This window comes from Uranotaenia lowii, chromosome 3 (assembly GCF_029784155.1).
Source record: "Uranotaenia lowii strain MFRU-FL chromosome 3, ASM2978415v1, whole genome shotgun sequence".
Classification (NCBI taxonomy): Eukaryota; Metazoa; Arthropoda; class Insecta; order Diptera; family Culicidae; genus Uranotaenia; species Uranotaenia lowii.
This window is the reverse complement of record NC_073693.1, coordinates 337570417-337597081: the sequence shown is the minus strand read 5'-3', so window position 1 is coordinate 337597081 and position 26665 is coordinate 337570417. Positions and strand designations below refer to the sequence as shown.

Here is a 26665-nt window from a genome sequence, read left to right as displayed (position 1 = left end):
ATATTTCATATTTCTTAATGAAAAAATATTCATCATATTGTATCCCAAAATTCGAATGAACTTCTAGTTTGACATAAAAACTTATAGTATAAAAATATCCAAAGAATTATAGATTGCTGTCACAAATTTTCCTAATATAATTTATTGGCCCATTCCACATCACGAAATTTTCAGAGTACTTTTTCAGTAAATCGTGTATAAAAATGGCGGCTGGTCGCCTGGGTCTGTTGAAAAAATATTAAATATTTTCATTGGTTTCTTCTTTATAATTACTTTTCCATTCTTAACTCAAACCATAAACATTCGTTCACTCCTAAATCGATTTTTCTAAAGAAACATCTCATTCTATTTAATATATATTTATATATGAAAGCATTTACATTTTTTCATTTCCGTATAAAAAAAAACAACCAAACAATCTTGAACTGGTCTATTGTTGAGTAAATTTGGCTCATTTTGCTATATTGCTATAGTCGTGCAAGATTCATGCGAGGCGGGTTTACCTGAAATGAACTCGAGCCACTAGCCTCTCTCGCTCGTCTAGCTTGAAATCCAAACCATCCAAAGCTGTGCACATCTCGCTCTAGCACTTTTAAAGCTTTTAAATCGACCTGGAGCTAGGTAGCCATTTTGCTTCCTCGTACGTCCCGGCTGCGCACAAATGTCATAAGGAAAATTCACCCAAGTCTGATCGCCGCTGTTCGTCGGAGCGTTTGGTTCCAACAAATTGTTCCATTTTTATCTAGCATCTGGAATTTTTAGTTTACTTAAGTGTAATTGTTCGGTGTACAACCGTCCGGTAAAGCAGCCGGAAGTGAATTTCAGGTAAGTTGTGTCCTTTTTACGGTATTTTCTGGAAATTTTCATTCGGCGTTTTATTTCGGAATCAGTTGCCGACATTTTGGATTTTTCTCACTGGTGTTCTAGCGCTGTAAATAAAACCGTACAAGTTGACGCATTGATGCTTCAGATCTGCCGAAGATGGCATATGTCTTGAAGTTTAATTTTTATTGAATTAAAAGTTATAAACTTGCAATTTTTGTTTTTAGGTTCCACCTACAGCAAAAAAAATCATAAATCAATATGGATATGGGACCTCCTAGAGGTGGATTCCGCGGCGGACGCGGTGGTCCACCGAGAAGCAGCTTCGGAGAACGTGGCCGGTAAGTGTTCATTTCTATCCGCCTCACCTTCACTCATACACCACCACCAAACCACACCACCACCAAACCACACCACCACCAAACCACACCACCACCAAACCACACCACCACCAAACCACACCACCCATATGCATTTTTGTGGAAAGGTTCCTCCCTCGGAAACGAAATTTAAAGAGAGCGAGAGAGCTGCCATCCGCAAGGCATGAATGGAGTTTTGAAATGAATCCTTTCGAGGGGTGATACAACTTAAATCAAAGCTTTCAGGCAGTGCAGTAGCGTCCGTACCTGGACAGGTCCAAATAATTTCTTGATCAAAATTGAACCCCGAAAAAAATTTTCAGAAAAATCAAGAAGAACCATGTTTAATAACGTTAGTAAAGTCAGGAAATTCGTTGATGCAGCAGTTTAACAACAATGGATAATAGTATCTTTAAACAAAATTTTTTATATCTCTTATGATAGAAAAGAAAAAAAACATTTGTGAACATTGAACGAAAAATATCTTTTTATACATTGGGAGGGTTTAAAGAATTGCGGTTTTGACTGCTCACCTTACCTTGAACGACTTGTTTGATGGAAAAAGTAGGATAATTATAATATGTAAATGCATTATTTTGCATCATGGGGTTTCACCTCATAATCTAATATATAAAGATGAGTTGGACTATATATGTTTGTATGCACCTTATACAAATCCACACCGCTTAACCGATCAGCCTGAAATTTGGTACAGTTATGTGTTTGGACCATGGGAAGGTTTTAGTAATAGTTTCGAGCCCCTCCCACCTGAGAAAAGGGACCCTCCCATAGAACTTTCGTTTTTTTTCCCACAAACCAAAAGTCATGGCACCCATTTTTCAGAACCAATTTTTTCCCTTTGGCGGGGTTGTTTTCACCATCACCATGGGCCGGGCATTAGAAACGACCATCAAGAGTTCACGTGAACTGGAAAGCAAATCAAAGCTTGCTGAGCATCAAAGATTTGAAAGGTAAAATTTTGGCGGGTGTTTTTTTCTTCTACTGTTCAAAACACCTGGACTGAACAGTCAACAGTGAATTGGCTTCTTCAGCTGAAAAACTATTTGGACTGAATGCTGAAAAACTAATGAACCGATTTTCATAAACTCCAGCTTTCAACCAACCATTTTCAAATTTTTAGGATTCCTTATAGAGAAAGAAAAAATCATTAGATTCAGAGTTACATATATGTTGAAGGCTGCAATTTCAACGCTTTGATAGCCGCTGGGGAATCTAAATGGGTGATTAGAAAATTGATTAGATATACAATCTGAGGTTTTTAGTTTTATACAGTCCTATTTCATTGGTCAATTTATTTATACTTTTTGATTTATGTTTGGTCATCAATATGTTCAATTCTACCATCCAATTTTGAAAAAAAACCGTTGTGTACTGCGAGTTCAAACAAATGGTTTCAAAGAATTTTAACATTGATCACTCTTCAAAATAATTTATGGAACTCAAATAAGACCATTTCCATAACATTTAAATGGTTATTTCGGTTCAGAGATAATTTCTTTTCGATAACTCCAAGAAACTTTTAGTGCAACTTTCAACATTTATGAAAACAGTGTTAAATTAAAAAAGCGAAAAAAGCAAACATACAATTGAAAACATGCCAAATGAGTCTTAAACATGGTTCAACAAGGCTCGGAAGTGTTTTTAGAATTTTTTAATTAAATAAAACTTAAATATACCATTGTACAGGGAGATCATCCATCTTGAAAAGTGGGATAGTCTCCAAAAGAGATTAAAGTTTTTTGTGATAGAGAAGAAGGAAATTATTTTGAAATTCAATTCATAATCCTTAAAACTATAAGCTTCTTCTAAAAAAATGAAATCGATAAATACAGTGAATGATCTCAATAAAAACTTTTAAAAGACTTACAAAACTTACGTGGCCAAACATAGGCCCAATTTCTTAAAATGATGAATATAAAGCTTCCAATATTTCGAAAAATCAAACGACTCATTTTGATTAGTATCTTTTGTGAACCCGAGCAAGGCCGGGTAAAATCAGCTAGTAACTGATATTTATTTAGTTAACATATTTATTGTCAAGCTGAAGAAATTATACGAAGTTGAATAGAAACACGGAACCATGAAGTTTCCTTTTCTTGTTACAGCGGCCGTGGTGGACGGGGTGGTCCAGGAGGATTCGGAATGGGACGTCCCGGTGGATTTGGAAGCCCTCCAATGATGCGAGGACGAGGGTTGCTTCGAGGACCTCCCCGAGGTTTAGGAGGCCCTCCACGAGGACCGCCAATGTCTCGCGGTGGTGGTCCGTACAGCAGTAGACCACCGATGGGTAGTGGACCACCACGCAGCAGCTACGGATCATCCGTCAGCAATGGCTCAGGACCACCAGCTTCATCAACAACAGAAAACGGTACCTCAGGAGATCTTAAATCAGCGGACACTACTACGACAAAACCAGCTGCAGCAAGTACAAGTGGTAGCACTCCTACTTCCACTTCGAACTCTGCTGCATCCTCGTCTGCTCCTAAATCGTCATCTGCATCAGTACCCGGTTCAGAATCTGGAAGAACGACCCCCCCACAGCCGATTAAGACGGCAGATTCTAGTAGCTTATCTCATTCTCACTCCCACTCAAGAGATTCACACGATTCATCAATTCAGTCGACCGGTGGATCATATCATTCCCGGCGATACGATGGACCACCTCGTGGAAGTCGCGGAGGTTATCCTCCTCGTGGATCTAGCCGTGGTCGAGGTGGATATGGGGGTTACGACAGATACGATGGTCCAAGGCCACCACGCGGTATGGGTGGTCGTGGGCGAGGAGGTTACGGTGGACACGGAGGACACGGAGGAGGGGGTCCAAGTGGATATGGACAACCCTATGGAGGCGGATATAACAGTGGTCCTCCACCATCGTACGGTGGACACATGTCAGCGTATCCTCCTTCCGGTGGTTACAATCAAGGCCCACCTCGGCAACAGTTCGATACCCGTCAGCCATCCAACACAACTACGGTTACACCAATTAAACGGGGTGGAATGCCCGGTGGACCCCCTGGACCTAAACGAGGTCGGTATGATTCAGGGCCTCCGAGTCGGTCCTTCCCACCGAAAAGTATGCCTCCACACCATGGTGCACCTGCGCCTGTTCCTTCGTATGGTGCCCCACCGTCTATGGGCGTACATGGCGGTTATCCGGATCACAGCCACCAAGCTGCTACCGGAATGGATCAGTATGGCGCACAAGGTGCGGCTGCTGCGACAGCCTATGGTGCTACTGCTGCTGCACCACAAGCCGGTTACGCAACCAATGGCTACGGTCAGACAGGCTACGCCGCAGCAGCAGTACCAGCAACCGGCTACGCCACCGGCACAGAATACGACGCCAGTCATTACGACTACAGGTAACATAGTACCATCAAGACGCCATTCACCGCCCAGACACCATTTACCGCCCAAAATCACCCTTTTGTGTGTATTTTGAAAAAACTGGGATGTTTTCTCCAAATATAAGACCTGTGTTCTGTGTTGGCATCATTGTTCGAAAATTTCACTGAAAAAACATCACTTAATTATGCTAACTATAGCGAGAAATAAAATATTTGGTTTTTCGTTTCCGGTCAAATTATTGAATTCGACGCCTGTTAGCGAACTAACCATTACTGTACTCCTAGGGCAAAAAAGGTTTTTGTTTACTAGATAGTACCTATTGGACCTAAAATTGACTTGAAACGATAGTTTTATTTTTGTAGAATAGATTTGCATCAAAAAATTTTCGATTTTTTCAATAGTTGTTGTGTTTTGAAGCGTTTAGTGATGGGCGGTAATTGGTGTATAAAAAAAGTGTGGGTTCCTAATGACCGGTCACGCACAATTTCTTTGTTTTTAACGCATGTATTGTGTCAAATGTGTAATTTGTAAGAAGCATTTAGTTTGATTATGTTAGAAAATAATGTTTTATCGCTGAAAGTAACCGGTTACTTGAGGTTGTTTGCCGGGAATCATCATTTTGTCAGTCAACGCACTTTGTTAAAATTTGTACTAAATTTGCAGAAAAAAATTCACAAAATGTATTCTCTAAAGAGCCAAAATATGGTTTTGACAGCTCGTTGTATAGAAAATACTAAAATGAACAGTTTCCGTGTTGTTTAGATAGTTTTTCCTTGAGAAAACATTATCGATACCCGAAAAAGTCGAGTGGGCGGTAATAGGGCCAGTTGAACACCCCAAAGTTTAGTTAATTATTTTGAAAAGCGTACATTTTTCGCATTCCACTAAATTTTTTATTTGAAGAAGAGCAGTTTTGGGATGTATTGGAAAAGAAAGCGAATAAAAATCTGCCATCGTTTTTTTATTACACATGTTTGAAGTTGAAAAACCGCTTAACTGGGCGGTGAATGGCGTCTTGATGGTAGTTCATAATCGATCCTTATTCTTCCTCGCTCATACAAGGCGAAGTATATTCTTCCACCAGTTTGAAAAATAATATCGTTTACTACATTTCATTCGATTTTCTTTTTCGTTTCAGCACGGGTACCTATGACAGCAGGTATCAGACGGGGTATACCCAAGATTACAGTCAATCTTATGGTACCACCGCTGATTACACCGCTACGACGGAAGCATACCCTACCCAGCAATACGATGAACGAACAGCGTACGCAGGTTATGGTAAGTACCGATCATAATTTACTATCTTTGATATGTTGTTTTCGTTTCTTTTCTATTTTTTACAATATTTAAGTTATGTTCTTGAAGCCAAACAACAAAGTATACAAACAAAAAAACCAAAGCCAAAAGAAAACAAGAAAAATGGCAAAATGTACTAAGTACACTGTTTTATTCGAGTTCCTTATTAGTTAGAATATATTATTATTTATTTTCCTGTTAAGGTATAAGCAAATGGAAAAAACACTGACATAACCTATATTCTTCCTATTTCAAATTATCCTTATAGACGCACAAGCCTATTCACAAGGCTATGCAAAAACTGATCAGTACGCGCATGGTGGTTATTACTAAGACAAAGCAAGAGATGATAAACAAAACACAAAAAAAAAACAATCTATCAAACAAAAAAAGTGATGTATGATTAAAAACGCAAAAAAAAAGAAAACATCAACTTAACAGAAAACATATTATGCAGCCAAATTGGATCACACAACAGACAAATATAACAGAAACGGTTTTCTCAAGTGAGACAAATCATCAGATCGGAAGGAAAAACGTCTACTATCAGCTTCCGCTAGGAGCAGCAAAGTTATTGCAAAGATCTCGCCGGTGCAAAAGATAAACTACAAAACTGCATTCAGTACCATGCTGGATCTGCAAAAATAAGCAAACGAGAGCAAACAAAACTTACCCAACAACGGTATCTCGGATTAGTTGTCCACACCAGTCAAAATCGTAGTCTTTAAGTTACTTCTTTCCATTATTTTGTTTATTTTATTTTAAATTCTTAACGGTATTGCATCCATAAATGGTAGTGCTTTACTCTACAGTTCTTATCCAGTTTTATCAAGTTGTACCATAATAATGCAGAATTATGAGTCTTGAAATACAGTGAACAAAAAATACAGTTTATTCGAAAATGTAATACTTACTAGCATTAGGTGTCAACAAAAAAATTAAAAGATTGCGTAAAAACAACATAAAATAAATTATCTTGCACCCCAATAAAGAATAACTTTGGATGTTTACTATTCCACTAGCGATCCAGTTGGTTTCTCATAGCATTAAGTAAGAGTGTACTATCTTTTCAAAAGAGAACGCCCCTGAAATTGTCTTACGTTTATCGTCTTGTGTAAAAAAAAAACAAAGTGTTCAATTCGAATAAAAATAACCACCAAAGAATATGCTTTTGTACTGATAACAGATACTATCGAAAAAGAAAACTAAAAAAAACGAACTAGTGAATTTGGCACCCATAACTCTGATGAGAACTTGAAAAATAGGAAAACAGTAAACAAAACCAACGACGGTTGATATAGGTTCGCGGCAATTACTTATTCATTTCGAAACAAAAGGCATTCAATCATGAAAGCCGTTTCCGGAAAAGGTTTTAGTATTTCCTTCCTGTTGATCATTGATAACACAATTATCAAAAGGAAATCATTTGACATTCTCATTCAACTGAGGGATTATCTTCTGTAATCTATAGCAAAATATGTACGTTAAAGTAATGGCGCATGCAATCCAAAATAAGGTGTTATTACCTGAAAAGTGTTGATGAAAGATAAGTAAGTGAAGAATAAAGGTTCTGAGATTAATGACTTGTAACAGACATCAACGGGATAATCATATCAGAAAATTTTCTGATATTGACATGCAGACTGATCGACGGGAATTGAAAAGAAAAATGCTGATCACAAAACCTAATGGTCCTAAATTCATGACGAAAAAAAACGACGCTTTGATTCGAGATTCAATATAAGCGTTAGAATATATATGCTCAGAAAAAACATTACGAAATTCTTTTCGAACGCACAAACACAATGAAAATATTTGAAGAATAACGTTCTGGTTGAACGAACCTAACTGAGAAAGCTTATCCTAATTTATCAAATGGAAAACATTCATTATGCAATAAGTAACCCAATTTGATCTGAGAGTTGATCTTCAAGGATCTGGTTATCACTTAACCAGCAGACTAAAATTTATGCAAGCAAAGAGCTGGTAAAAAAAATCGAAATAGGTACTGAAAAATATAAACTTAGAATAGGTAGTTGAGATCGTTTATAGGTTTGACTGCCATATAAACATGTGTGACACGTAAGGCTTATAAGATAATGCGAGATCGGAAAACATATTAATTTAATCAATTTAATTGGGAATGATGATTCAATTCAATAGACTTCCAAATAACAATCACGTCGTTTTTAATTTGCAATTGGAAAATAATGAATTTAACATACGAAATAGCTTAGTAAATGAAAATCTCTTCCGGAAAAGGCGTGTGAATTATGAAACGATAACTAGACAAATTGAAATACCTAGTTTTAAGTAAAAATACCACTGAGTGGTGATTTGTCGGAAAATATTAACAAAGTTATTTTACCTGACTTTTCTCCAAAAAAGGTAGTTAAATATCCGACTTCATTTGTTGGTAGTGTATAAGTATCAAACTGCTAATCAACGTTATATTAAAAGTAATAGTAATATTCATTGCAAATCAACAATAAAATTAATGTTATTTAGACACTTCATGATTGTCAGTCAGTGCCAATTTAGCTGCTAACGACATTTTTAAGCAAAGCCATAAACCCCAAACGGAAAATAAGAAACATACATGAATGCAATCTCTTGATTTAATGTGGTTTTCATGGATTGCTGTTGACAATAAGATATGAAAAAGGATGAATAGAAAGCTGCATTACTCATAGATGGTTTCACAAATAAGAAACGCTATATTTAATCCTATAGAAAACGTAAAGGCTAGTCCACACTAGGAGATAGTTGGTCTCAATGTCTCCTATTTTTTTCGGGAGACACTGAGACTCTCATGTTTCCAACAACAACAATAGACAACAAAGTTCGTCTCAAAACAAAAATCGTAGCGCAAGTTGCCTGGTGTGACTAGGCTTAAGAACAACCATTTTTTTTTTCAAGAAAATCTAAATCCCCTTGATGAAAAATAAGAACGTTGCAAGATAAAAACAAAAGATTAGTCAAATCAAGGCTCCTCAAACTTATTTCGCAAGGATATTCCAGAATAAGGACAAAATTTATTAGGCTGTTAAAAACAACGATCAAAATCTCGTTAAATTGAACTGGCCATCTTTAAACGATAAACCATTTGATATTTCTTCTTGATTTCCGAAAACATAATGTTATCAAAGACAGGTGACAGATACGGTCAACAATAACGGACAAAGACAATCGAAACCTATACGTAGAATGAAAAAGCGAGCAATTCAGATCTCAAACGGTCTTTTTGTGATCATGTTTGAAAAAAAAAAAATAACTTTGAATGCCTCTTCGGTTTTAACTTGAAAAATAAATGAAAATTCGGAAGAGAAAGCCATCCGAAGATTCGATAGTACTCTAAAAATGAGTAGTTTCATAAAAAAATGATACTGATGCGTTAGTTGAAAGACAAATTCCATGGGAATGTTAAGAATAAAGGTGCTATAAAAGTATTAGAAAGAGCAATAATGACTAAAAGACGGTAAATAAAAATGAATTTAAAATGTAAAGCTACGACCAACACCTGAAATTTCAGTTGGAGCATCTAAAATCTTAAACATGTTCCTAAATTTTGCTTCTTAACCCTCTTCCGCATTAGATTTTATTACCCTAATCAGCACTAGGAGTGTCAATTTGACACTCCAAGCTAAAATCGTCATAACTCTTTTTATATCTAATCAATTACAATGAAACTTATACAAACAACAACTACTACAACAACAATAAATAACATTCAAAATGTTGAATATTCCAACTCACCTACACCCCTCACATCACAACCTAAATCAACGATTGATATTTCCTGCCAAACCACTCAACACGTCAATGGACCGCCGAGTAAACGTCGCCTGGGAATTGATTCGGACGAGGAGCTTCCCTAACTCGAGGTAAATATTTCGGAAGGGGTTTGCGAATCGATCCAATCAAACATCAAATCTGAAGAGGTCATCGAGATCGTTTTGAAGGCTATGGAAATTGACGAAGCAGATTTGGAACAAATCGCAAACATTCAGGATAAGGTTCTTCCACAAATTGGGGTATTTTAAACGGAAAAATACGCAACTACTTGGGTGAATTGCATTTATGATAACTCTCACATAGAGCAATGCACAAAACACCACACAGCTTCGATGTCTACAATGGAACTGCAGAGGTTTAATTAGTCAACGATAAACGTCAGTAAATTTGATTAACACCCACGAGAGTAACATCATATTACTCAGCGAAACACACCTCGATCGCTCCTTACACTTCAATCTTCCACACTATTCCATTTTCCGTAAAGATTACACACGAAATGCTATGGGCGTTGCACTTGCAATTCGATCTGATTTCCGACCAATCGCTTATGAACTCTCACCACGTAGAACATTGCAACACGTTGCATACCAGCTTCGGAGTAGCATAGGAATTTTAACTGTTGTATCCATTTACATTCACCCTCAATCTGATGTTTCGGCGGAGCATCTGGAACAGTTTTTGCTATCGGTCCCAAAACCCTGTATCATCGGAGGAGATTTCAACGCCAAGCATCACCTCTGGGGAGGTGAAAGCGAGAATACACGTGGACATCGGTTGTACCAGGCAATTGAAGCAGCAAATCTAGTGGTTCTTAACAACGGTCAGCCAACTAGGTATGATGTTAACAGGTCGTGGGGCGCTATCGATATCACGCTTGTTTCATCAGATCTTAGTTTGTGCTTTGACTGGCAAGTTTTAGACGATCCAAACGGAAGCGATCATCCCAATGGTGGTCCAATGGAACGCAACAGGATCATCAGAATCGCATACGGGAATCAACATACGAAAAACAATTGGGAGAATTTTGCCGAATTTGTTGAATCCGCGATGATCGATATGCCAACACCACCATCGTTTGACATTTTTTTCGACAAAATCTGGCGAGCTCTTCTTCAATCTACACCTGAAAGCAGACCTCTGCTGGAGAACAGAATCCCACAGCTTTACTGGGACGATGAGCTGTCAGGGGCAAAACGTGTGAGGAAAATGCCTTTCGTATATGGAAACGTGTGCTTTCAGCTGAAGCGTATGAAATGTATGCAAAAGCTGAACGTGATTTTAGAACTATGGTAAAGGAAAAAAGTCTAAAAGTTGGAAAACGTTTTGTGATTCCTGTGACAGCGCCACTACTTTAACCACGCTTTGGAGAACGGCCAAGAGATTTACTGGTCGCAGTAGTTCGAACAGTAATCAGTGCATACCCGAAAATCTCATTAATCAACTTATGGAGAAATTAGCGCCTGCAACAGCTAGGAAACTAACCCCGGTATTTCAAAGCTGTGTATGTTGCGATCCATCAACAACTCGTATCTCGTTAAATGACATGAAAGCAGTTTCGAAGACTGGGAAGGATTCTAGTCCTGGCGTAGATGGTATTCCATATTCCGTAATTGCGAATTTACCTGTAATAGCTGAGCGTCAACTTCTTTTAATATACAATTATATTTTCAACACTGGTTGTATTCCTACTATTTGGAAAACCTTCAAAATAGTAGCTATTCCCAAGTCTGGACAACAACCTAATTCGGTTAATAACAATCGTCCGATTGCACTAGCGTCGTGTTTTCGCAAAATCTACGAATTGATTGTAAAAGATAGACTTGAGGATTATAATAGAAAGCAATTTGTTATTCCCAGACCAAATCAATGGTTTTAGAAAGGGTCGTGGAACGATGAATGCCCTTCTACCATTGGTCAACAATGCTTCCGATGCTTTGACGAAAATGGAACATATTGTCTTGTGCAGCTTAGACATAAAAAGTGCCTATGACAATGTGGAAATCGATATTCTTATAAGTGAACTTAGAGCCATGACCTTGTCAGAATGCATTGTGAGTAGCATTTTCTTTCTGTTTGAGGAAAGAATTCTTCATGCTTGTACTGATTCTCAAACCATCTCTCGAACAACATGGAATGGTTTGCCTCAAGGCTCCTCACTCAGCCCAATATGTTTTAACGTTGTGATTAGCCGCGCAATACAATCTGTTCCTGCTGGAGTAATCAAAATTAATTACGCTGATGATACAACGCTAGCTGTCCGAGGATCATCACTCAATCAAAGCTGTGGAAGACTGCAAACAGCTGTTGATTCTTTTGCTGTCCAAATTGAAGGTTTGGGTTTGGAGTTATCTCCTGCAAAGTGTAAATGCCTACTTATTTCGAGAAACCAGAATGAACTGCCACCTGAAATTCGTATTGAAAGAAGCACAGTACAATACGTCAGATCCTTGAAACTTCTCGGCATGCATTTCACAAGAAACATGTCATGGTCCTGCCACATTCAAGAAATCAAGAAACGAGTTACCCCATATTTGAACTTTCTATGAAGCATTTCTGGGCAATATTGGGGAGCGCATCCTTCATCCATGATAACCATCTTTAAAACTTGTATCCGATCGATAGTAGATTACGGCTGTATTTTCATGAATGACATCACACAAAAAGATGCGGTGTCAAAATGACACTCTAAGTGGGAAAATGGAGTTTTTATGTCCAGGCTTCCAGGGTTCGTCCATAAATAAAGTAAAGATGCAACATTAAAGAACTTTTGAATTCATTTAGGGTACCCGAAGAAATTTTTGTTTTTTAAAGCTTCTGAAAAAAGTTACAAGCCTTCAAACTTGCAATAGTGTCAAAATGACACTCTAATGCGGATGAGGGTTAACATATTAAGGGCCGCGAAGAAATCAAAGCGGAATATACACTGATGGCCACATAGGCATTCGTCAAATATCTAACTCTACAGGTAGATTGTGATATTTACATGATATGACATATGAGTATGTTTTGTAGGTCATTTTTCAAAGCATTAAAATCCACTATGTACTTCTTTTTCAAAAGTGACCGGGAACAAGAAGATTTTCATTTGACAAATGTTTAGCACGTTAGACCGAGCCGATTTGGGGTCTTTTTTCAATTTTCAAACCCTGGGGTCTGAAAAGATTAGTTTTGATTCAAATCGTATGCATGATTTTTTTTTTGCAGAATTTTTAAGTACTTAACGTTTACATGAGTGAATTCAAACTTTTATGTTTGTATGGAGAAGTGGAATATTGTGTTCCGAAAAATCAACATCATTTTTTATTCCTCTGTGTAACTGTGGCTTTTGTGCCAATTCATAAATTTAAAGCCAATTTTCACCGGAAGGCTGGCCAGGAAGACGACTACTACGTTAGGCACAAGCAATGATGTCAGTTGAATCGATTGTTTTTCAATGCCAAAAGACGTACCCCTATTCACCTTATAACTGTATTGCCTAATATGATACGGAGCTACGGTCTTCGACAAAGTTGTTCGACGGAAAATGTCATTTGATCCAAAATGGAATAAAAATGATGTTGATTTTTCAGAACAAAATATTCAATTTTCCCATAAAAATATAAAGTTGAAAATTATTCATGCAAAAGTTACATAAAAATTCTGCAAAAAATCATTGATGGGTTTTGAACCTAAACGAAGTCTTTACGACGGGTTGAGAAATTCCAAAATGACCTCAAATCGATTCAGTCTAGTAGCACGTTCTCTCCATCTAAGTTTTGATTTTTTGATATAATTAATGTAATCAAATGTTCTCACTTTAACTAAATGACTGGAGCCATATGGGCACCTTTAGGTGGGACACATCGGGCACCTTAAGCCGTTTAGAGTTGTTTTTTGACATTTCTTACGCACACTTGCTGGGCGAGTTAGATTGAGACAGAGAAAAATGCCGATACAACTTTCAGTACAAAAACAACTATAATATAAATAAAACAAACAACAGAAAATGCTACAACCTCACTGTTGCGCTCAATGATAGGTAAAATTATTGATCGCATAGGTATTTTGTTTCGAAAATTATACCTGTAAAACTACAGCCGATACAAACTAATTGTACCTGTGAGCAGATCACAATCAAAGTTAAAAAATCTAATAGATGTTACCTGACCTTGTTGGAAAACTTATTCAAGAATGGTAATGATAAAAATTCTGTAATTGTTAGAACACTCTCATCTAGGAAACCAACAAAATGCAAGCGACCGGTTCGATGTGGGATGTTACACTGTATCAAAAAATTGTCCGTACAGCACGTGCCTTGAAATCCAAACAATCAAAAAGTGCACTTTTTCAGTCAATAAAAATACTACAATTACATCATTCGCTGCAGAAACTAGTCCTGTTTGTAGATCAGTATTAAAAATGTTTATGGATTAAACCTTAAAAATGATAAAATTCATTTTGTATAGAAAGTCCCAAAAACAACGTCAAAAAATTGTCCGTACACTGAGGCCTTTGTCAAATATTAGTCAAGTAAACAGTTATATGTCAGTCTGTCAAACGCAGAAACGTGAGTTGAATCTCAGCAAAGACAATTTCCAGTGGTCTGAGCGAAAAATACGATAAAATGAACTTTATCTAGCATAAATCAGTAGATTTTCGTGTTTCCGGATATCAACGGGTTTTTTTTTGTGAAAAGCTAACATTTTCCCTTAATTAAATCCACAAAAATTTATAAGAAAATGTCTGCTGCTTACAAAAAAATATTCGTTGGCATCCGGAAACTGATTGCTGACCTGAAGAATGACGATAAAAGCTTGTCCGAAATTGCAGGTATAGTAAAACGGCCACGTTCGTCGGTTCAGTATGTCCTTCAGAACTTTAAGAAGACTTACTCCCTGGAGACTACTCCAGGAAGAAGCCGCAAACTGAAGCTTATGGATCGTCACCATCGCATCATTGTCAGGAAAATCAGTCAGATTCCTAAAATCAGTGCCCCGAATCTAGCAGACAGCCTGAAGAATTTTGAAAACATACAGGTTAATCCTCAAACGGTACGGAACATACTGCATGAGAAAAAATACCGAGGTCGTGTTGCTCTGAAGAAGCCGTTTATATCTGCTAAAAATAAGAAAAAGCGGCTGGAATACGTTCAAAAGTATGTCCTGGAACCGGAAGAGTTCTGGCAGAACGTCATATTCACTGACGAAAGCTAAATTAATATTTTTGGGTCTGACGGACATGTAAGAGTATGGCGTAATCCAAATACTGAATTGGATCCGAAAAATTTGTGACCGACAGTTAAGCATGGTGTTGGCCATGTAATGGTGTGGTATGCTTTCAGCGCAAATGGCACCGGAAGCATGACATTAATTCACGGAGAAAAATAAATAGATTTATCAGTCATATTACGCGTCTACAGGAATTTAAATATGATTGTTTGGTTCTGACCCAAAAATACGATCAAACCAACCATCAGCTTATACGATTAGTCTCCAGGGAGTTAGTGTTCTTAAAGTTCTGAAGGACATACTAAACCGACGATCATGACCGTTTTACTATTCTATGCGTAATTCGTAGACAAGTAAATTAATAAATTTCTTACAAGCTTTTACCGTCATTCTTCAGGTCAACAATCAGTTTCCGGATGTCAACGTGTATTTTTTTTTTTTTGTGAGGAGCAGACATTTTCCTGTTAATTTAATCCATAAATTGTTGAAATCTACTGATTTATGCTAAATAAAGTTCATTTTACCGTATTTATCACTCAGACCACTGGAAATTGTCTTTGCTGAGATTCAATTCACGTTTCTGCGTTTGACAGACTGACACATCACTGATTACTTGACTAATATTTGACAAAGGCCTCGGTGTACGGACAATTTTTTGACGTCGTTTTTGGGACTTTCTGTACAAAATGAATTGGATTATTTTTAAGGTTTAATTCATAAACATTTTTAATACTGATCTACAAAAAGGACTATTTTCTGCAGCGAATGATGTAATTGTAGTATTTTTATTGACTGAAAAAGTGCACTTTTTGATTGTTTGGATTTCAAGGTACGTGCTGTACGGACAATTTTTTGATACAGTGTATATTGTTAAATTTTACTATTTCATAGTTTCGTTACAAGTGCTGGTAACTTTTACTAGTAACTAGAACTCTCTAACATTGATTTTAATAATCCACGCGACAAAAAACATAAAAAAACAAATCTCATATCAAAGCTATAACTGAATAGATATGTAGGTTTGAGCTCTTCTGATCGGAAAAGGTTTACCTGATGCATTGAAATTAGAATGAATAAGAATAGGATTACCTATTGGTATTTAAGAAGGAAGACTAGAAATTAAAGGCTTCCAAAATCCGATAAAGCAGGCAGATCAAAACAGAGAAAAATAACAGTACTCCCCAGCCTTTTTCTTTCGACTCATACTTCAGTCCAATAAAGTATACTATACCTATACAGATTGACGATATAAATGAAACCATGTCTTAAAAATTATTATTTTCATTCATTTAGGTTATAATCAATTAGCTCTCAAAAGTGCGTTTGATAAAATTGCTTTTTTTTGTAAATTCTTTTTTTGAAACGGCTGATACCTTTAGGCTTCTAGGAGCCAAACTCGTTTTGTTTGTTTACAATTGTGTGCTTAAATCTAGTTCATCACTTTTTATTAGAATAGAAAAGCAAATAGATAGGGAAATATGAAAATAAAAAGAATTATAGACGAAGATTAGAACATAGGGTGGTTTTCCTCGGGCCCTAAGGGATTCTATAAAATTCGTTCTAGCGACAAGATGGACCTCGCACGACCATACAATATGCTCGATGTCATGATAACCTTGGCCGCAACCACACAAATTCCTGCCAGCAATATCAAAACGATAGAGTATCGCGTCTAAGGAACAATGATTGGACATGAGACGGGAAAAAACGAATAAAATCCCGACTCAGGTCCAATCTATTAAACCTCGGTTTAAGGCTTACCTTTGGGTTAATCGTTAAAATTGTTTTATCAAAAGTAGATAAAATTCTGTTTCTGAAAAAACCTAAACAACAAATGTTATATCGAAACTAATACTGAATCAAATATAAATATCTCGTCGAAATAAGTTTAAATAACGATTTTAATATGCTCTTCTGATTTTTTTTCTTACACAAATTAAAAAATAAATTCATCGAGTTTTCAAATATTGATTCAAGGTTCAAAACATCGAATTCAAAATTCATAACGAAAATTAAAAAAAAAAAAAAAACGAACCTCTACGTTCACTTTCAGTGCCAAGGACCAGAATCCAATCCATTTCAGCATTCAGGCATACAGTGACCGAAATAAGAACAGTACCTCTATGTGTTTTGCTTGTTAAAACCTTTGGAATTCTAGAAAACTCTTTAAAATGTAGTTTTCTATTCAAATAATTCGTGGAAGCATTAATATTCACTTTTACACAGTAAATTTTAAGAAATAATCTTGTTTTTGTTGAAAACACAAGTGGTGCTATTCTTATTTCGCACCCTTTTTTCATATGTTTGGCCCTCAACGCCAATATCTACGTCTAAAAAAAGTAAACTTATGCTTGATTTATCCGTTTAACAATTCAAAACAAACTGTAGAAGAAAATTGTGATGATTTTCAATCATTCATATTTTAACAAGCAAAACACTTAGTGGTACTATTCAACGATGTTTTTGAAAGTCGCGAATGCCTTAGAGATCGTAAAACGACTATAAAACAAAAAAAAAAATAAAGATTACTGATTCACAGTTCAGATTTAAATGTTAGCTAGCTTCAGATTCGGATATCGATTGGCGAATTCAGTATTCTGATTAAAAATTCAGATTTCAAATTTTAAATAAACATTCATTATGCGATTCCGAACTATAATTCTAAATTAAGATTCTGAACTCGAATATTAGTTTTCAGATTCAGAACTGGAAGTCCTACTGTATACTGGGGTGTCAATGAATGTATGTTTAAAAATTTAAAAAAAAAAACAAGCGACCATTTTATGCTTTTTGTTTCGATTATAGTAGTTTTACAATCTTTATGGCATTTGAAAACTTAAATGCTACAGTTAGCGAAATAAGAATATGTTTTTTCCGATGCCAAATGGCTTTATAATGTGTAAAACTTTTCCAGTACTCTTGGTGAATATCTAAAATTTTACTTGTCAAATAAATCACAACTGGTTTTGAACCACATGTTAAGCCATTTGAATGTTTATAGGGCATCTTCAATTTGAGCTCTTGCTTGATTGGTGTTTTTATTCTTTAAATGTGTGGTATTAATCAAATTTTGTTAAGCCCAGTTTTCTACTCTGACTTTTCGATTTGATTATTTTAAGCACTGCCCTAGTAGAAACTATACTGCCACCCAAGCGAAAAATTATTTTTGTAATACCTCATAAACACTCAAATGTTTATTTTCAAGTCTTCGATTTTCCCTACTAGCTTTAATTATTTTAGAATGAACAGGATGAAAAAAGGACAATTAGCCGGTTAGAGTCATATAGACCCGGATTACTATTTTGGCTGTATCTTCAAAGCTCTGAAACGATTTTCATAAATTATACCATTTTAGAATCGTCTATATGTTCACTATCTATTAGGAAAAAAATATTATAATTTTTTTGGTGTCTGAAAATTGAGCCGAAAGATAAAATGGTCGAAAAAGATGGCGTTATTGAACAAAGATCGTGACCATCCGGGTTGAAATAATGATTTTTTCTATGTCAGCTAAACTTTGGTTTATTTAAAGAATCATTTAAAGTAATAAAAGTTTTTGGTTTCCGATGTCATATGCCATGAATGAAAATATAAGAAAAAAAAAATGAAAAATCATTAAGTTTCTTCTTGAAAACCATTGTTTCTTTAGTTAATAGCCTATATTTATAAATCTGGGCTGATAAATAGAATCAAAGCAATCGAAAGATTCCCTTCAATTCAACCACGGTAAAACAGAAGTTCAGATACCGGTATTTCAATGGCAACTTACTATCTTCAGTGAGCGTTTTCGATTGAAGATGATGAAGATAGTAAGTTGCTATCGAAATACCGTTATCTGAACTTCACTTTTACCGTGGTTGAATAGAAGGGAATCTTTCGATTGCTTTGATTCAGTAGAATTATTCAACCAAGTAGGCTCACAACACATATTAGGGCTGATAAATTATTTATTTTATAAAAATCTGAAATTAACCAATGGAAACTAACTTAAGTTTATATTTTCGTGATATCTTTATCACATTAAGAACCGCGAAAACATGAAACAAGAGATTTCAGAAATTCGCTGAGCCGTATTTCAACATAAAATGGATAGAATGTGCATATTTCAAATTCTTGAGTTAATTGAAGTATCGTATTTGATTTCTTAAAATAATATTTAAAAATTAAATTGAATATTTCAGAGTAGTTGTGCTCAGGGTAACAAAAGGCGTGAAGTAAAAGTCGACATACATCAGATTCGGTCCGCAATATGTTGAAATTCTATTATTTAATACTAGAATTGGTCACCCTATCAGACTTATTACTATTAATTTTTTACTATCGGTTGAAATTGAATGTAAATTAACGACTTTTTCAATCAAACTGCCAGGATTCTCATGAAATTATAGTAATAAATTTATTGACAATTTGTTTATGATCTTTTTAAATAACCAGTTGTGGTCTGTAAAACCAAGCACTTTTATTATTCCAGTATGAGTTCTCGAATCTATCTGAATTCATATCAATCAAGAGTTTTTCAATACAACTTCAACAAAATGAGTTATCTTTGATGCGAAATTGTATAGTTTATGAAAATCGGTTCAGTAGTTTTGATTTTACAACCAAAACAATATTCCGGGTGTTTATGGCCCTTTTGTGTCCTTTTTTCGCTGGGTGACTCTTGTAACCCTATTCAAAAATCTAAAAATGAGAAATTGTAGAGCTCCTCGTTTAAGGAAAAGTCAGGAAAATTTAATGTATCTAGCATTAACCGTTCTTGAGATAACGCTTCGAAAAAGTACAGTTCGGGTCATATATACCCTTAATCGCAAAGGAATTTTGAGTCGGAAAATTAGATATCGAATTCGAATTGAGATTCATAATTGAAATTTAAGCTAGATCCATTTATACATATCAGCAGCAACACGTGAAAAGGGTCTATGTTCATTCATGACGTTTCGAGAAAAACGCGTTTGAAAATTTTGCAATCTTTTTTAAATCGCTTATTAAAATTCACGAGGAATCTCCCAAGTCTTTATGGTCAAAACGGTGCGTAGGATCATTTTAAATATGTTTTTATCGATACGACGGTGTTATCATGGAAAAATAGCCCGCAATTGTTTATAGACCCTAGCTGGAGTATGAAATTCGTCTAAATGTTTTATACACCCTTCGCTTTATACTGTATGTCTCATATGTGTGAGTGAGATGGAGATAAAATTTCCCCTATTTTTTGACAAAGGCTTATGGTTCTCGCTATAGGAGTGAGTGAATAGCTTTCCGCATTCTTCCCCTTTTAATGTTTTGCATCTAGACCGTTTGCTTTGTTGTGGAGTAAAGGGTGTATAAAACAATCTGTGTGAGAATAATGTCATTTTATGGCTCTAAATTTTTTAGATCCTTTACTCAAACTGCATTATAAATCTTACGAAAACTGAAAAACTAAAAACGGTTTTTGTATTAAGTAGAGCTTATATTGGGCTATTTGAATCCACTGAAAACCGGTTTTGTTTACTTTGTCTTTTATACCCTTTTCACATGTTGCTGCTGATATGTTTTCGAATATTGATATGGATTTGAGAATTTTCAAAATGCATATTCGGATTGGAAGTTCCGAGATTTAGCATTGAATATTAAGAAAATCGGATTCAGACATGGGAAGTAAAACGCAAATTCGAAATTACTTCTTGATTAAGATTCAGCGTTCAGAAGCGACGTATCATTAAGACGGGAAATGGATAGATACATCAATTCGATTTATTGTAAACATTTTATACTAATTTGGTACCCAAAAAGGTAAAAATTTGAGTTAATCAAAATAAGGTGAAACTTTGAAATAGTTATTGAATGTATAGAATCATGAGAAACTTTGTGTATAGTGGAACGTGGGAAATAACAAGCATTGGTGTTGTGTGTATTCGACCTAAAATCAAAGAAAACCAAAGAAAACTATCGTTTCAATCATCGGGGAAAATCATGAAATAATAAGTGAAAATATGCTAGCCACCTTGAAGAAGAAAAAGTAAACGAGCGAATTGAATAAAACTATGGTAAGCCTATCGAGTGCAATAAGCAAACAATACGTACACTTTTATAACAGTGAACAGCTAACAAAGTCCAAGTTGAAGCATTGAAAAAGGAATGTGGGAATGATCCAATTGTCGAAAGTAATTGTGCAAAAAAGGTAAATATAGCTGAGAAAACTACTACATTATCGTTTAATTACATATTTTGGGAGCTTGAATTATCGATTGTTTACAATTATATTTTTTATGTATAAATCAGTCTAAAAAGCCTAGTCGAATCACATAGATACCTCCAAATGGAGTGATCCTTCGAGATAAATTCCAGCTCTCAAAAAAGAAAACACAATAAATTCCGATGGAGGAATAAAAAAAATACAAAATCTCGAAACTAAACGTCTGGTAAAATATGTTTTACCCGCTAAAATGGCTGACAATCTATGCATTTTCATGAATTTAAACTATATTACACTGGCTCAGTGCCGAGCTGCAACTGGAATAAAGGGAAGAACTGTACGTGAATACAAACCGACATTGCCGCTGCTAATAAACAACCACGCTATAAATAAATATTTAATTCAAACGGCCTCAAACGTCAGAAGAAAAATTGGCGCGAAAAGAAAAAGCAATTTGTGACAGCACACGTCACTCATCTTTCGTTAAGAAAATGCGGACTAGTAGTCCGGTTGTTTCACCAATACTCATGCACGTAGGAGCAGGGAATCGATCGGCTCTTTTGAAAGTGAATCATTTACGAAAAAGTCAGTGCTTATAATTGAAATTTCAGTCCTCCCGGAATTTTTTTCTGAGTTTTGTTAAAAAAAATTATCTTCCGTTGCCTTGTAGCAGTAAGTTTCGTGATCAGGTATCCATATGTGTATGATTTGTATGCCTGCATCTAGAACATTTGTTAGGTAAAGCCAAACCGGCTTCAGCAGTTCGTTTGTATCTGTTCGGTTTACCTACCGGTACAACAATTGCCGGTAGGTGAAATGGCTGCTGAATGGCTACTCATCGCCGCCTTAAATAGTCTGTTGGTGTTCGTATTCAGCATCATTCGGCAACAGACAGTGCAGTGTAAAACATCGCCCTAGTGAGAGCAACGACTCTGGTAGCATCAGTTCAGTGATTGTGGATGGGAAAAACGCATGTTATATAAAAAGTTTGACAGTTCAGCTAGAGGTGCCGGAACATTTATTGGCCGTAGGAAAGTTAGCCAATCAATCGAAAAATAGTCGCGATAGAAGTGAACATGAACGCCATCATTTGAACAAGTGAATTATTCTGATTGGCCCAACAATCAGAAAAGCATGGCATCCTAAAGATTTTCTATGAAAGTGGAACAGCTCAGCCGGCAATCGATTGCAAAAATGGCTGCCGGTCGCCATCGTGGAAATTGCCATCCAATACTAGTCTGTCAGAACACGTTATTCAAGAACATAATTCAGTTGTTGTGAGGTAATAGCCTGAAACCAGTTAAATTTCACAGAAATAATGTAAAATTTTCACATCAATATAAAAAAATCTTGATTGAAATAGAAAAGTGTCAGCCATTTTTAAATCTGTCTCCGCGTTGAAAAAACTTAGCTTGACAAGAATTTACTCAGCGAAAAAAGTGATTATTTTACAAGTATCCCACATCGCAAGATTGTTAATATTGTTTTTTTCGTCATTGCAGCTGTGGTCCCGAACTGTGCACCGGCAGGGTAAAATGTGTCACAAATGGTGCTAAAATGGTAAACGACGCTAAAATAATCACATTTACTTTCACGCATCCCGGATACAGGACAACCTAGAGTGGCAATTGTGACGAAGTGTAAAGTTGAGCTTTCTACTCAATGGAAAAGTATTTAACGCTGCTATGCTACACATCAAAATTGGAAGTCCAGCTATCAAAATGAAGAAGACAAATTATTCACAAGAAGTGCTTCTTCAACTCGTCTCGGATGAAAGTCTAACCAACGTCGAAGACTCGGAATATGTTAAGGAAATATCAAAAAGTAATACACAACGCTAGCACGTGTTCAATCAGGTAAACAGAATCGTTCTGCTTTGCTTCGGTCTGCAATAGATACAGATATGTTTAAGACAAGTCGTACAACAGTTGTACGTCTCTTCAAAACTAGGTCGTTTTAGAATATTAGCAACCAAGATACCACGATTGTAATTTCGGATATGTTTTAGAAATTCGTTTTTTAAACAAGATTATCAATATTTGTACGTCTCTTCAAAACTAGGTCGTTTTAGAATATTTGCAACCAAGATACCATGATTGTAATTTCGGATATGTTTTAGAAATTCGTTTTTGAACAAGATTATCAATATTTGTACGTCTCTTCAAAACTAGGTCGTTTTAGAATATTTGCAACCAAGATACCACAATTGTAATTTCGGATATGTTTTAGAAATTCGTTTTTGAAAACAAGATTATCAATATTTGTACGTCTCTTAAAAACTAGGTCGTTTTAGAATATTTGCAACCAAGATACCACGATTGTAATTTCGGATATGTTTTAGAAATTCGTTTTTTAAAACAAGATTATCAATACTTGTACGTCTCTTCAAAACTAGGTCGTTTTAGAATATTTGAAACCAAGATACCACGATTGTAATTTCGGATATGTTTTAGAAATTCGTTTTTTGCCTTTGATACCAGTCGCTATAATTTCGAAGAAATTCTATAGTTTATCCTATTAAAAGACCTCCACTGTTGACCATCAGCCGACTTCTTTTGTGTCAGCAAATATGGTACGTCTCTTCAAAGGTCGGTCGTTAAAAAAGATACCATACACCATGATTTCGGATATGTTTTAGAAATTCGTTTTTGAAAACAAGATTATCAATATTTGTACGTCTCTTCAAAACTAGGTCGTTTTAGAATATTTGCAACCAAGATACCACGATTGTAATTTCGGATATGTTTTAGAAATTCGTTTTTTAAAACAACAGTATCAATATTTGTACGTCTCTTCAAAACTAGGTCGTTTTAGAATATTTGAAACCAAGATACCACGATTGTAATTTCGGATATGTTTTAGAAATTCGTTTTTTGTCTTTGATACCAGTCGCTATAATTTCGAAGAAATTCTATAGTTTATCCTATTAAAAGATCTCCACTGTTGACCATCAGCCGACTTCTTTTGTGTCAGCAAATATGGTACGTCTCTTCAAAGGTCGGTCGTTAAAAAATATACCATACACCATGATTTCGGATATGTTTTAGAAATTCGTTTTTTAAAACAAGATTATCAATATTTGTACGTCTCTTCAAAACTAGGTCGTTTTAGAATATTTGAAACCTACATACCACGATTGTAATTTCGGATATGTTTTAGAAATTCGTTTTTTAAAACAACAGTATCAATATTTGTACGTCTCTTCAAAACTAGGTCGTTTTAGAATATTTGAAACCTAGATACCACTATAGTAATTTCGGATATGTTTTAGAAATTCGTTTTTTGTCTTTGATACCAGTCGCTATAATTTCGAAGAAATTCTATAGTTTATCCTATTAAAAGATCTCCACTGTTGACCATCAGCCGACTTCTTTTGTGTCAGCAAAAATGGTACGTCTCTTCAAAGGTCGGTCGTTAAAAAAGATACCATACACCATGATTTCGGATATGTTTAAGAAATTCGTTTTTTGAACAAGATAATCAATATTTGTACGTCTCTTCAAAACTAGGTCGTTTTAGAATATTTGAAACCAAGATACCACGATTGTAATTTCGGATATGTTTTAGAAATTCGTTTTTTGTCTTTGATACCAGTCGCTATAATTTCGAAGAAATTCTATAGTTTATCCTATTAAAAGATCTCCACTGTTGACCATCAGCCGACTTCTTTTGTGTCAGCAAATATGGTACGTCTCTTCAAAGGTCGGTCGTTAAAAAAGATACCATACACCATGATTTCGGATATGTTTTAGAAATTCGTTTTTGAAAACAAGATTATCAATATTTGTACGTCTCTTCAAAACTAGGTCGTTTTAGAATATTTGAAACGAAGATACCACGATTGTAATTTCGGATATGTTTTAGAAATTCGTTTTTTGTCTTTGATACCAGTCGCTATAATTTCGAAGAAATTCTATAGTTTATCCTATTAAAAGATCTCCACTGTTGACCATCAGCCGACTTCTTTTGTGTCAGCAAATATGGTACGTCTCTTCAAAGGTCGGTCGTTAAAAAAGATACCATACACCATGATTTCGGATATGTTTTAGAAATTCGTTTTTAAAACAAGATTATCAATACTTGTACGTCTCTTCAAAACTAGGTCGTTTTAGAATATTTGAAACCAAGATACCACGATTGTAATTTCGGATATGTTTTAGAAATTCGTTTTTTGCCTTTGATACCAGTCGCTATAATTTCGAAGAAATTCTATAGTTTATCCTATTAAAAGACCTCCACTGTTGACCATCAGCCGACTTCTTTTGTGTCAGCAAATATGGTACGTCTCTTCAAAGGTCGGTCGTTAAAAAAGATACCATACACCATGATTTCGGATATGTTTTAGAAATTCGTTTTTGAAAACAAGATTATCAATATTTGTACGTCTCTTCAAAACTAGGTCGTTTTAGAATATTTGCAACCAAGATACCACGATTGTAATTTCGGATATGTTTTAGAAATTCGTTTTTTAAAACAACAGTATCAATATTTGTACGTCTCTTCAAAACTAGGTCGTTTTAGAATATTTGAAACCAAGATACCACGATTGTAATTTCGGATATGTTTTAGAAATTCGTTTTTTGTCTTTGATACCAGTCGCTATAATTTCGAAGAAATTCTATAGTTTATCCTATTAAAAGATCTCCACTGTTGACCATCAGCCGACTTCTTTTGTGTCAGCAAATATGGTACGTCTCTTCAAAGGTCGGTCGTTAAAAAATATACCATACACCATGATTTCGGATATGTTTTAGAAATTCGTTTTTTAAAACAAGATTATCAATATTTGTACGTCTCTTCAAAACTAGGTCGTTTTAGAATATTTGAAACCTACATACCACGATTGTAATTTCGGATATGTTTTAGAAATTCGTTTTTTAAAACAACAGTATCAATATTTGTACGTCTCTTCAAAACTAGGTCGTTTTAGAATATTTGTAACCTAGATACCACGATTGTAATTTCGGATATGTTTTAGAAATTCGTTTTTTAAAACAAGATTATCAATATTTGTACGTCTCTTCAAAACTAGGTCGTTTTAGAATATTTGAAACCAAGATACCACGATTGTAATTTCGGATATGTTTTAGAAATTCGTTTTTTGTCTTTGATACCAGCCGCTATAATTTCGAAGAAATTCTATAGTTTATCCTATTAAAAGACCTCCACTGTTGACCATCAGCCGACTTCTTTTGTGTCAGCAAATATGGTACGTCTCTTCAAAGGTCGGTCGTTAAAAAAGATACCATAAACTGTGATTTCGGATATGTTTTAGAAATTCGTTTTTTAAGAGAAGATTACCATTATTTGTAAGTCTCTTCAAAACTAGGTCGTTTTAGAATATTTGAAACCAAGATACCACGATTGTAATTTCGGATATGTTTTAGAAATTCGTTTTTTGCCTTGGATACCAGTCGCTATAATTTCGAAGAAATTCTATAGTTTATCCTATTAAAAGATCTCCACTGTTGACCATCAGCCGACTTCTTTTGTGTCAGCAAATATGGTACGTCTCTTCAAAGGTCGGTCGTCAAAAAAGATACCATACACCATGATTTCGGATATGTTTTAGAAATTCGTTTTTTGAACAAGATTTTTTATATTTGTACGTCTCTTCAAAACTAGGTCGT

The 26665-nt window shown here is 35.4% G+C and overlaps 1 protein-coding gene across 2 annotated transcripts; it reads left to right on the top strand.

Annotated features, from left to right (window-relative positions):
* Positions 1–659: 659 nt before the first annotated feature.
* Positions 660–23082, top strand: LOC129758091 (pro-resilin). Of its 2 annotated transcripts, none has more exons than XM_055755535.1 (5): positions 660–825; positions 1050–1163; positions 3308–4567; positions 5692–5834; positions 22538–23082. In XM_055755535.1, exons 2-5 carry the CDS (start codon positions 1084–1086, stop codon positions 22567–22569), a joined length of 1515 nt encoding a protein of 504 aa, XP_055611510.1. In that variant the 5' UTR covers positions 660–825; positions 1050–1083; the 3' UTR covers positions 22570–23082. The 2 variants fall into 2 exon arrangements, with proteins under 2 accessions (XP_055611510.1, XP_055611509.1); XM_055755534.1 differs by lacking the exon at positions 22538–23082 and adding an exon at positions 6121–6902.
* Positions 23083–26665: the final 3583 nt, after the last annotated feature.

Coding starts and splice junctions, on each gene's coding strand:
- LOC129758091 (XM_055755534.1), top strand. CDS start 1,084: ATGGATATGGGACCTCCTAGAGGTGGATTCCGCGGCGGACGCGGTGGT. Junction 1,164..3,307: donor AGCTTCGGAGAACGTGGCCG/GTAAGTGTTCAT, acceptor TTCTTGTTACAG/CGGCCGTGGTGGACGGGGTG. Junction 4,568..5,691: donor GCCAGTCATTACGACTACAG/GTAACATAGTAC, acceptor TTTTCGTTTCAG/CACGGGTACCTATGACAGCA.